The following is a 12,810-nucleotide window of genomic DNA, read 5'->3' as shown; positions in this document are numbered from 1 at the left end:
CCAGTTCGACTCTCTGATTTATTTGTTCGCAAAAAAAATGAAATACGTTTGTCGAAGACATTGGTATTTTTAGCCTTGTTTGTAATAACAAACCCACCCGATCCGTCTGGAAGTCCCCGATTAAAATCGGCTGTGTTACGCAGAATAATGCGTTTCTTATCGGGCGGGATTAGAATCTTTAGAACCTGTGTTATAACACAGCCCGATTGCGGACGGTTTTATCGGTAATGGCAGTGGAGCATTAAATTTGTTTTTTATTGGCAAATATTATTTTTGCTGTGATAATAATCGCAGGTAAATTGGGTTTTATATCAAAATGGCAGTTAATTGTAAAACAGCGAGACAAAAACAAATGCATTCTAAGCTGTGAAATGAATATGTTAAACACTAAAATGAGCCAAGAATCAAGATTAAAGTACCTGATTGGCATCAAGGTTCTGGCAATAAAGCAATGCAAAGAGACCTTTCAGTGAGAAGAATTTCAAGTTCTTACCTTTATATGAAGCAAAGTGAGGACCAGCACACTGTCATATGAGGGACTTGTAGATTGGATTTGAATTAAAATGATTCACAGTAATTGGCTGCCTTGTTACTGCCTTTCTAAACTCAACTCTTTCTGTATTTCTGTCTGATGTTATTTTGAATTTTAGCACAGTTAAAACCCCCAATATTGAATATTAACTCTGTTTTAGACTGCTTATTGGTGACTAAACTCAAGCCTCTTTGTTTAACCCATATGTCAAGTCAAATGAGCATACACTTTATCTTTATTTTTTTATTGCAGTTCACCATCTGGAAAAATGCTTAAAGCTTGAAAAAATCAACAGAAGCATTCCATATCAAAAAAATTGAAGAAACTCTTTCATTGCGGAAGAATTTTGTTGACAAAAACAGCTCTCACTTAAAGTGTCAGCAAAATCATCGATGTATACAACCTGTTACTTGCCTCACAGGAGAAAATTGTATGTCGAGATATGCACCACATACTTTAGTTTTACATGAATCAAATCGGAATATGTGTTATTTCTTTTCCACTGTTCCACCTTCCTGCAAGTTTATTTATTAGTTCTTATACCCAAATTCAGAATTTGTATTCAAACATTTGTAGGCGTTGATATTATTTTACCTCCATGGTGATTATGGTCTCATGTAAATTCTGAGAATGTTTTGCACTCTGATGTAGAATCGGACAGTAAAAGTGATTCATCAGACATAAATTGAGAACCTCTAGTTTTGACCAGTAGTCTGCATGATAGCATGTTGTAACAATTGTGTGGTTCTACCTCATTTTTCACATAATATCCGGTCTAATTTTCGTGATAATTCAGCAAATCATTACATTTTCAGCTGTACAATATTGTTTCACCTTTTTGTTTTATTTTAGTCTGTTTACTTAAAGATCCTTGATTAGTATGTACTATGTACTTGTAAATGCAGGTTTTAACTGACCAATCAACCAATTGCTGTGAATGTAATTATTTATTCTCTTCCCATTTATTTCTGCTTTCATATAACTATGGGACACAACTTGAAAATGTTAAAGTGTGGAAATTGGGTTCATAAGGTGCTTTTTCCATCAATAAAGTGTTGCCCTCACTGTGCATTTGGTGTTTCATCATTTTCATTAGTACAGGCTTTAACGTGTTTGAGACCACTAACGGCTTGAGGTATATGTAAACGGTTTTTACACGCCAACTCTAAACAACATTCAGTAAACGCTTGCAAAATATCGTCAAAATCTGATCATAACGTCGAAAATGACAGGCGTACATCGTATGCAAATACATGGCGTGACCGCTTTAATAATGATTTTTGCGCTGTCGAATTATGTAGCCCAGTGGTTCTCAAACTTTTTGTTGTTGCGACGCCTCTGGAAAAGTTTTCTGGACTTGCGACGCACCAGCAAATAAAAGGTAATGAGGAAACTATCAATAAACAGTTAATTTAAATCTATTAAACAGCACTTAGAGAACAATTTTAGCCTAACTGTTTTTCGACAAAGTTATAAAACTGCACTTAACACTTTTAGTGCACCCGGCAATCACGTGCGGGCTTTTTTTAATTGTTTCAATTATTGCGCACAATTGCATTGTCTTGTATGCTGCAAGGTCTCAACAGCATCAATAACGAATTACAATGAAAGTAATGTTTCAACTTACGCACAATATGAACTGATGCACAAAATTTACTGCTGCAACTCCTGCACAATAATCACTTAGAAAAGTCGCCTTTGTTACATTGTTATGAAGACTCCGTTCACATGATCAAGTTTAATGCCCGCCAAGCGTCGCCCCAGACACGCGCCTATCACGCACTTGCTGCTTGTACTGTTTGGTCTCGACGTACATTAACGGACAGCCGCGTTTTTGATCAAAAACTTTTGAGGTAAATTTACGTCAATCCGCACTCTACGCAAAAAGTATTTGGACGTAGATATACGTTAACCGCACTAAAACCTCATTTTTATGAGATAAACTGAGTTCAGTCACGAAACGGAAATATTCTGCGACGCCCTTGGAAAATTGAAACGACGCACCAGGGCGTCGCGACGCACAGTTTGAGAACCACTGATGTAGCCTATAAAAGCTCCAGATTTTAAACGGTTGAAGATAAACACAAACGGTTTTCATAGGTCAACTCTAAAATACATCTAGTAAAGGCATACAAAATATCGTTAGAATCTGATCATAACCTCGTAAATGAGAGGCGTGCATCATAAGCGAATGCAGGGCGTGACCGCTTTAAATATGATTTTTGCGCGGTCTACCCATATAGCATGTGCAGGCTCCAGATTTTAAACGGTTTAAGTTATTGTCACATTTAAACGATGTTTTGTATGCGTTTCCTAGCTGTATTTTGGAGTTGACCTGTGAAAACCGTTTGTGTTTATCTTAAACCGTTTAAAATTTGGAGCTTGTATAGGCTACATTGGTCGACTGCCCAAAAATCATTTTTGAAGCGGTCATGCCCTGCATTCGCTTATGATGTACGCCTCTCATTTACGAGGTTATGATCAGATGCAAACGATATTTTGTATGGCTTTACTAGATGTATTTTAGAGTTGATCTGTAAAAACCGTTTGCGTTTACCTTAAACCGTTTGTCATCTGGAGCTTTTATAGGCTACATAATTCGACAGCGCAAAAATCATTTTTAAAGCGGTTATGCCATGTATTTGCTTATGATGTACGCCTCTCATTTTCGACGTTATGATAAGATTTTAACGATATTTTGCAAGCGTTTACTGAATGTTGTTCAGAGTTGGCGTGTAAAAACCGTTTACATATACCTCAAGCCGTTAGTGGTCTCAAACACGTTAAAGCCTGTACTAATGAAAATGATGAAACACCAAATGCACAGCGAGGACAACACTTTATTGATGGAAAAAGCACCTTATGAACCCAATTTCCACACTTCAACATTTTCAAGTTGAGTCCCATAGTTATATGAAAGCAGAAATAAATGGGAAGAGAATAAATAATTACATTCACAGCAGTTGGTTTGATTGGTCAGTTAAAACCTGCATTTGCAAGTACATAGTACAGACTAGGGTTGGCCCGATACCAATATTTTGAACCGATACCGATACCCGATATTTTACCCCAAAAGTACTGCGAAACAAGCAAAAACATTTTCAAACTGATGTATTTGTAATGTGTTTTCCCATCACAGTTAATTTAACAACACACTCAGTCTAATAAATCATTTAAGGCCGTAAAATGCCCAGGTCTGGTAAAGACTCTTTGGCAAATCAGCTGGCGAGCTAACGATGCCCTAACGACGGTGGTGCATTGGAGGCATAACTAACGATTGGTGCACTTGTTGTTACGCATCTGATCACGTGATTACGTTGATGCTACGCGCTTTGCAACGTCTTACCGGCGTCTATTGTTTGTAACGTCTTACCGGCGTTAATGTTTTACCACTTTGACAACAAAAAACATTTAACGATCATGGCTTTAGACAGAGAATGGGATTGTCTGTTAATATCCCCAAAACAGTGAAGGAATCCCAAAACATATGACGTTTGGATCATTTCTTAACGCCAACTTTTGTATTGCAAAATCGCAGGTAGTTTAATTGGGATTTAAAAGTTCACCTAAGGGCATAGAAAATAATTTGTCACTGATAACACTAGGAATGTCTAAATACACTTGGCCATACAAATTAAACACCTGCCGTTTCGAAACTTATGCTTACAAACGTCTACAATGAACTTTGTGCGTTTTGACGCTCGCTCGCAATCAACGCGGGCCTAAAAAACGTGTTGCGGCATTAAGTCGCTGTGGCGATTTAGGTCATCTTATTTCATTAAATCCAAAACGAACGCGTTTTTTAGTTGTAGTCCCATAAATATTTTATCACAGCCGATGGTTGTTGTTTTTTGCCTCCTTTCATTTTCAATTTTACACATGATAAAGTCTCAAAAAAATTATGGGTACCGATACCGCTAAAGTATCGGACGAGTACCGATACTGCTCGAAGCATCGGGTATCGGCGCCGATACAGTACTATCGGGCCATCCCTAGTACAGACTAAACAAGGATCTTTAAGTAAACAGACTAAAATAAAACAAAGAGGTGAAACAATATTGTACAGCTGAAAATGTAATGATTTGCTGAATTATCAAGAAAATTAAACCGGATATCATGTGAAAAATGAGGTAGAACCACACAATTGTTACAACATGCTATCATGCAGACTACTGGTCAAAACTAGAGGTTCTCAATTTATGTCTGATGAATCACTTTTACTGTACGATTCTACATCAGAGTGCAAAACATTCTCAGAATTTACATGAGACCATAATCACCATGGAGGTAAAATAATATCAACGCCTACAAATGTTTGAATACAAATTCTGAATTTGGGTATAAGAACTAATAAATAAACTTGCAGGAAGGTAGAACAGTGGAAAAGAAATAACACATATTCCGATTTGATTCATGTAAAACTAAAGTATGTGGTGCATATCTCGACATACAATTTTCTCCTGTGAGGCAAGTAACAGGTTGTATACATCAATGATTTTGCTGACACTTTAAGTGAGAGCTGTTTTTGTCAACAAAATTCTTCCGCAATGAAAGAGTTTCTTCAATTTTTTTGATATGGAATGCTTCTGTTGATTTTTTCAAGCTTTAAGCATTTTTCCAGATGGTGAACTGCAATAAAAAAATAAAGATGAAGTGTATGCTCATTTGACTTGACAATTATGGGTTAAACAAAAGAGGCTTGAGTTTAGCTACCAATTAGCAGTCTACAGAGTTAATATTCAATATTGGGAGTGCTAAAAATTCAAAATAACATCAACCAGAAATACAGAAAGTGTTGAGTTTGGAAAGGCAGTAACAAGGCAGCCACTGGCACTTACTGTGAATCATTTCAATTCAAATCCAATCTACAAGTCCCTCATATGACAGTGTGCTGGTCCTCACTTTGCTTCATATAAAGGTAAGAACTGGAAACTCTTCTCACTGAAAGGTCTCTTTGCATTGCTTCATTGCCAGAACCTTGATGCCAATCAGGTACTTTAATCTTGATTCTTGGCTCATTTTAGTGTTTAACATATTTATTTCACAGCTTAGAATGCATTTGTTTTTGTCTTGCTGTTTTACAATTAACTGCCATTTTGATGTAAAACCCAATTTACCTGCGATTATTGTCACAGCAAAAATAATATTTGCCATTAAAAAACAAATTTAATGCTTCACTGCCATTACCGATAAAACCGTCCGCAATCGGGCTGTGTTATAACACAGGTTCTAAAGATTCTAATCCCGCCCGATAAGAAACGCATTATTCTGCGTAACACAGTCGATTTTAATCGGGGTCTTCCAGACGGATCGGGTGACAAACCACATTTGGATCATTTTTTTGCGTCCTGTGAAATGACGGCTAAAAAGTCAACCCTGGGTAATTTTAATGTGATCCTGTGCACATAATATTGACAGGTCGAATCCTTTTTGACCTTTAGACGTTTTCTGTATTAAATTTTTGTATTTTGCAGCCGTTTCCCGATTCTGTGGCACTAGTGCAGGGGTGGCCAACCCGCGGCTCGCGAGCCGCATGCGGCTCTTCGCCTGGTTTTATGCGGCTCTTACGTCGTTGTCGAAGTTTGGGGGCACTGTGCATATTTTGGTTAGTATGTAGCGACATGGTACAAAAATCGTTAAATGTAAGGTAAAGCTTTAACAATTTTGCTTTTAAACAAACTTATTATCGGTATGGCCACAGACCATGCCTTAAAACCGCAACCTTATGTGGCAATAATGCCTTGATTATGATGGCATATATTCAATTGTTGAACAATGAATGCTTGCTCATTGTTGCGTACAATGCAAATGAGACACAAAGCAACAGCAATATTTACAACAAATGCGTTCCAAAATAAATAATGCTTCATTCCGTTGTTTTTCAGGTTATGACGAACGTTATATTTATGGGCAGTTTCTCTTCGGTTTGAATTGAGCGATTGTTGGTGGTGAATGCATTAGTGACGTCGCAATGAATTTAGTTTCGCCACTTGGCATTTTTGTAAAACTCGGCGCCTAAGTTTAGGGCGCATGCGCGTTAGATGAAAATACGCAAAGTTTCTCAGCAGGGAAGATCTTTTGAGTAAACAATTTTTGTTAAGTTAGCCTTTAAAATGGGAGAGAAATAAGGTCTTAGTAATTCATCAGACATAAATCTCACCGCACGTTATTGATAGAATGAGAAAAAAGCGCATATTTTAATTCATATGTTTTTGCTTGTGGGTGTTGTTGAAATGGGAGTTTTGTGTGAATAACAGTGCAAACCATTTATTGTTGAAAATTACTGGCACGCGGTCTGTACAAGTCAAATTGTGTCGTTAATATGTTGGTGTGCGACATTTAGAATAAATCTGGCTAAGTACAGGTCTCTGTGTGTGAGGAAGGGACGAGGCAACGAACATGTGTGCCCGTGTGCATAATGTGGCTCTTTGTGGAAACACAGTAAAGAATGTGGCTCTTAGGCTTTGACCGGTTGGCCACCCCTGCACTAGTGTAATGTTTCTGTACTGCTATGTACTATTTTCATCCCCGGTTTCAAAATTAATACAATAATATGTTGCCAATGTTTTAAGCAGAGTTATTGCAACAGTTTCCAAATACCACATCTCTGGCTTTTTATCGTTTTACAGGCTTAGTTTTTTCCAAATAGCTGTAATGTATCATTTCACCGACAAATCTGGAGTAATTTGTACCCAAGATCAGTGTTATAGTTTGCATTCTATCAATATTTTACCAGATATGGCAACCCTGTTGTGTACAAACTGACACCATCCCGCATAACCGGTAACTAATGGATAGCGAACTAGTCTGACACCCTTTCTAACCAAAACGGTCGATTGGTAACTAACACTTTGTTTGAAACACAAAGAATTTCTATTTTTGGTCAAAATTTTTAAAAAATGGCAACAGTTCAGTTCACACGTAGCGGCTAGAATTGCATAGCCGTAAGTGTAAATTCGCAGCAATATTATTACCTATAAGCAACATTTCTATGACAATCGTTGTTATAAACCAAACTGTTACTACTTGCAACTTTTCAGAAGTACTTCAGCTGCACAGACTCGTCAAAACGATTTGTGCACCTCGCCAGTTGGAGGTTGGACTAATGTAAACCGCTGGTTCGCGGCTCAAGGTGTAAATTCGTTTTTCGTCAGCCTAAAACTGCGCCTAAGCCCACAGCGACCTTGTCCTTTTTAATGTTGTACGTTCCCGTCATGTTAAGAGTAATAGGAAGCGGCGCTAGTTTCTTCTCCAAGGAGCTACCGATAGTCCAGTCCGACGTCAGCATGCCTGCGAAACAAAATAGTTGTGTCTGGATCAGTAAACTGACCGAAACCTTTTTGGACACATTTTTTCGCACAAAAATCGCAATACTATTTTCACACGATTACCTCGAAACAGAAGATTCATTTTTGGCAAATCAAATTGATACGCGAGGGAGGTAACGCTTTCCATAGTTTTCAATGAGGCTTCTAGCTCCACGCCGACTTGGACGTTTTCGTTTGCTTTACGAAAGAAGCTTGCATGGAGTCCGGCCATGCCTAACGTTGTAGCTAATTGCCAGTCTTCAGCTATACCAAAGCACAGTGCATTAAAGACATATTATGTATGTATTGAAATACAATTTAACTTACTCTGGTAACGGCCAGCGAGTGTTAACATTGCTTGCTGTCGACCACCACCACGTTGGTAAAGCAGTTCAGATCCCATTGATATTCTGGGAGTAATGGCTTGCAGGTAGTGTACGATAAGCATACCTGGAAAAGGACTCTTAAAGTCAAATGCTTACTACATTTATAAGCAGTATGAAACTAAGTATATGTTTTGTGTTATTTCCATACAGCGAATTGACCATAAAATAGATTTGATTACCTGTGCCATTCAAAGGATCTGGATCTGCAGTTACAACAGATATGGTTGAATCTTTTAAAAATAAATCTGTTCCAAGCTGAATGGATTGAAATTTGGGACCAGCCATCTGAGAAAATTGTGCATGTGGTTAAATTTTTGTGAAAATAAAGTTTAAGCCTGTTGTCTACCTGTCCAATGCACTTTAATCGTAGTCTGTTACCAAATTGGTGAATAAGCTGTGCCTGAAGATTCCCTTCATTGGACATTTCACCGATCATAACAGGATATGCCTATAGTACAAAAACAGTTTTGGTGAAGAGCTGAAAATTTACAGACTAAAACTGGTAATACTGATCTTATGAACTAATTTTTAAATACACAACTTGGAAAAACCTAAAAAGTGTGGTGTAAAGATTCAAGGGGAGATGGAGGTGGGGGGATGTTACTGCTACTACATTCAACTTAATGTCATTACAGGCTTATCCTAACACTAGATTTGATTGTATGCGCCAAATATGGTCACCGCATGTAGTCATGTACACATATCAATATGACATAATGTGTTACCTCAGTTGGAGATGGCTGTTGGGATCCTACAAAAGTTGATCCAAACTTATAAGTTGACTTTTCATTGTTCAAGTGCACTGTATGTTGAACCTAAACAATAATAACTTAAGCACCATAACACACAAAATTTTCTGTACCATGGTTTAATAATTTGTTACCTGAAAGTGGGAGCTCAGACCTTTGTTCACCATGAATCGAAGTCCTTCATAGGGTTGCAAAGCAAGTTCTAAAAAGTAGGAGTTTTTTTTATAAAAATTCAACAATGCAAGCCAAATTGGTGTCAATTACAGGCTATGGCCTCTTTTAAAATCTTTTTGTATTAACTAAATTATTTTGAAATAGGTCAAATATTAGTCAACATTTTTAAAATGATTGTCTGCTTCTGCAGGCAGAAACTCATGGGTCCCCAAACAAGCAAAGTTGCCGACAATGCATTTTACACAATAAACTTGGGTGCCATGAGGTCAATATGCTGACAGAGTGATAAATATTTTGCATATATATACATGCAATATGAGGTGCAAACTATTAAAATCACATTGAAATCAGACATTTTTTATTTAATCTATTTAAGGACCAGTAGGGTAACAGGTAGAGCCCCAAGATAAAACACAGTAACTGGTACCTAACAGTGCCACATTTTACAAATTGTGGTAGTTTTACCAATTCAGACATTTCCTTAATATTTCATCGTTTTAGGAGGTGGGGTAATTAGTGGGGAGCAGCCAACTAACTTTGCATGTGCTTAGTCATGTATAAGACTTTTACATCACCAAGACTAGTTGTTTGCAATGACCAGCAACATAGAAAACATTTTACTCTTCACGGGCTAACAGGGTAACCACTATGACTATCAAGTCAACAAAACAGGTGGCACATCTACAAGATAATATCTATCAGCTGTCAAAGTTGCATAACAAGCATGAAAATTTCCAGGCGGACAAACAACAGGAAAAAAACACAAGCAAAGTCAAATCAAAACAAGTGTCCTTTATGAAGGGCACATAGTACACAAAAACTTCTTTGGGCCAAAACCTAAAAGTATTTGGATTTCCATTTTTTACCTTTGCATGGCTTGTGTAAGTCTTCAAAAGTTCCCAAAGTAGGTTTGCTTGAAGTTGCATCAACAGGAGAGGAAGTTGAGTCAACAGCAGATGTTGGCTGTGCTGGAGTAACTGGTGCAACTGCCACTGGTGGAGGTGCAATTGTTTCACTCGGAACAGGCACTACTGCAAGGACAACAGTTTTCAGTTTTATTAACTGCCTTTTTTATTTTTTTACCGAAACTCTGTTGTACTGTTCTATTGATGCATTTGTTTTTTTCAAGAGTTTCTTATGCATTAGTTTTACTGGCTGTGTTAGTAGAGAAGTTTTTTTTTTAAATTGCGTAATTTTTTTAAAAATTGCTTTTGCGTAGTAGGTACTGTTTTTTTCAAAGAGTTATTTTTTTGCAGAAAACCTACAGATGATTTACAAAAATCTTGTATTTATTATCATTTTAAAATTAGGCTACCGGCTTCAAGCTTTTGGGCGGGATCCGGCGAACTTGTCCATGGCCAGGATGCTGCATGGGCATTTCCCATGGTGAACAGATAAGGTAATCGACCCTTCAGTTGAGCCACTTGGTGAATAGACTGATCCTTCTCGCAAAAGAGTTAAGTTTTATAACTTGGTCATTTTCTGCAAACGTTTTAACAGTTAAAACCCAAATAACGTTTAAATACAGTAAAATATACAACACACAAGGAAACGTTAGTACCGTATCGTGAAGTTTAAACAATAACGCATTTTAATGCAGGTTTTGCAAATTACATTTCTGAATTGTTTGTACCCCTGCAGAAAACTCCTTGTTTTTAAAGAAACGAAAATTGTCACAAACGGTTTATCCTTAACTCACTCCCTTGAAACTTACACGGTAAATTTATTTGCTCAGGCGTTGCAATTACCTTGTCTGCAAAGGAAATTTTGTACCAAGTAAAACTTCATAAAAGATAGGTAAATGACAACGATATTTTATAAAGAAAACAAGTGATACAATTTATCATTTATTCATTAATTAAGACTTAAATAATTTAAAAATAAATAAACAAATGGATGAAATATTTTAAAATGTACTAAACTGCAGTTGTCTGGTAAATTTGTTCACGTGGGTTAACTTGTAAGGCGGCATGTACACCACTCAAAAAGTTCTATTAATTGATTTTTCTTTTCAAGGATTTAATTTTAGCATTTAAAACCGTAAAAATATACGACAAGAATATATCATTTGCACGCGTCGTTGTCTTTAGCCAAAATAGCTGAGCAGCTTTACTACCGTACTATACTTTGGGTATACATCGACCTCCATTTGTCCGATCCGAAAGATGGGAATCACTGTCTTAAATCCAGAAGACACTTGTGCGTTGAATTTTATTGCCAATAGTGCTTACTTGTATAATAATAACTAAGAAATATCCGACTGGTCGCCTAAAGGTGGTCGTATGCTTGTTAACCGGTAATGCAGCGGTTCCCAAACTGGGGTCCGCGGACCTTTAGGGGTCCGTGAAGCAATTTTGCGGGGTCCGCAAAAAGGTTGACGTGCCTCTACAGTCTTATTTGGCGTCAATTTGTGTCACTAAATAGGTTTAAATCAAAGTACAACTAGAGATCCTCTGCCTCCATTACTATACAATAAATAGCCTTTATTGCATGAAAACTATCAAGAATGCAATTGTTTGCGCACTATCGTAATGTTTTCTGTCTTGTCTGTGATGTCACAAACCGTCTTTGGATCGTTGTTATGTGTAATTTTGCATACCTAGTAAGCTAAAATTCTGTAAATCAACTTTCGTATTGCTAAAATACACCTTCAGGCTTAAGGTCCGCGAGTCCTCGATATAATGGCAAAGTGACCGTTTTGAAAAAACAATGAAAAAGTTTGAAAACCACTAAGTTAGAAAGTTGTTACATTAAAAAGAATCGTGACTGCACTAGTGTACTATAAGAAACAATGGTTTTTGCATTTTTCCTACAGCATTCTTTGATTTTTATAGGGCCGCGAAATATCAAAATAATTGCAAAGGGTCCACCAGGCAAACTTTTTGGAAAAGTTTGGGAACCGCTGCGGTAATGGAACGCGTTAGATTTGAGTGTGATTTTTGATTGATTTTTGATCGTTCAGGCCTACTTTCACTACTGATCATTCCACAACTCCACACAGCATGCTAAAAGTCGCCGTTTTACATAAATCTGTTCTTATGTCACAACATTATCAAAGCGTGTTATGTGTTACGTCAAAAAGTGATATTTTTTTGTTTCAAAAATCCAATTAGCAGTTGAACTTCAAACAATCTTTAAACACTACTTATGTGAAAAACAAAAATGCACGTGAAGGTTTCTAGTTATACTACAAACATAAAAAAATAGGTTACTGAAGCAACGAATCGCGGCTATGCCAACCAAACACAGCTTATTTTTTGCAAATTTTGACCTCGTTGTGTTTCATCAGTTGGTGTGACGTCATCCATCCAATAATAATCTGAACACTCCAAAACTTAAGCGGGATGAGTTTAAGATTTTGGTGGGTCGTACTAAGGCCCTGGTCTAAAGAATTACATGCTTTGGAGACTCCGAGGGCAAGTAGGTGGCTCGAAAACAATCGCATGTTGATTTTAAACAAGACGTCACTTGGATAAGTGATTCTGTTTTCGATAACAATTGCAATTTAACAACAGATATTTTACATGAACTTTGTTAAAATCACCAAAATATTTCAAAACTGCAATAGAAATAAATACACAACTAACACACTTCTTTCACTTTATAGTCAGACGAAACGTCCAATGGAGACAAAAGCGCGTTGGAATCAGTCAATTGATTTT

The 12,810-nt window shown here is 37.1% G+C and overlaps 1 protein-coding gene and 3 long non-coding RNA genes across 4 annotated transcripts; 2 read left to right on the top strand and 2 right to left on the bottom strand.

Annotated features, from left to right (window-relative positions):
- Positions 1-92: 92 nt before the first annotated feature.
- LOC145207686 (uncharacterized) lies at positions 93-1,601 on the top strand. The gene is made up of 2 exons (XR_013854153.1): positions 93-573; positions 785-1,601. It is a non-coding gene; the product is annotated as an uncharacterized LOC145207686 (long non-coding RNA).
- A 1,751-nt stretch (positions 1,602-3,352) lies between these two features.
- On the bottom strand, positions 3,353-5,567 carry LOC145207689 (uncharacterized). Its single transcript, XR_013854154.1, has 2 exons — positions 5,371-5,567; positions 3,353-5,161 (listed from the first exon to the last, which is right to left on the bottom strand). It is a non-coding gene; the product is annotated as an uncharacterized LOC145207689 (long non-coding RNA).
- A 448-nt stretch (positions 5,568-6,015) lies between these two features.
- LOC145207690 (uncharacterized) lies at positions 6,016-6,895 on the top strand. The gene is made up of 2 exons (XR_013854155.1): positions 6,016-6,137; positions 6,418-6,895. It is a non-coding gene; the product is annotated as an uncharacterized LOC145207690 (long non-coding RNA).
- Positions 6,896-7,382: 487 nt separating this feature from the next.
- LOC145207687 (mitochondrial import receptor subunit TOM40 homolog) lies at positions 7,383-10,664 on the bottom strand. Its single transcript, XM_080078743.1, has 9 exons — positions 10,464-10,664; positions 10,015-10,179; positions 9,109-9,176; positions 8,951-9,040; positions 8,572-8,673; positions 8,405-8,510; positions 8,167-8,289; positions 7,924-8,103; positions 7,383-7,822 (listed from the first exon to the last, which is right to left on the bottom strand). The coding sequence occupies exons 1-9, from the start codon at positions 10,531-10,533 to the stop codon at positions 7,683-7,685; spliced, it is 1,044 nt and encodes a 347-aa protein (XP_079934869.1). The 5' UTR covers positions 10,534-10,664; the 3' UTR covers positions 7,383-7,682.
- Between the last annotated feature and the right edge of the window lie 2,146 nt (positions 10,665-12,810).

Source organism: Phallusia mammillata, unplaced genomic scaffold (assembly GCF_965637545.1).
Source record: "Phallusia mammillata unplaced genomic scaffold, kaPhaMamm4.hap1.1 HAP1_SCAFFOLD_138, whole genome shotgun sequence".
NCBI classification, from domain to species: Eukaryota; Metazoa; Chordata; class Ascidiacea; order Phlebobranchia; family Ascidiidae; genus Phallusia; species Phallusia mammillata.
Note: the sequence above shows the minus strand (reverse complement) of the source record. Positions and strands in the feature narration are given on the sequence as shown.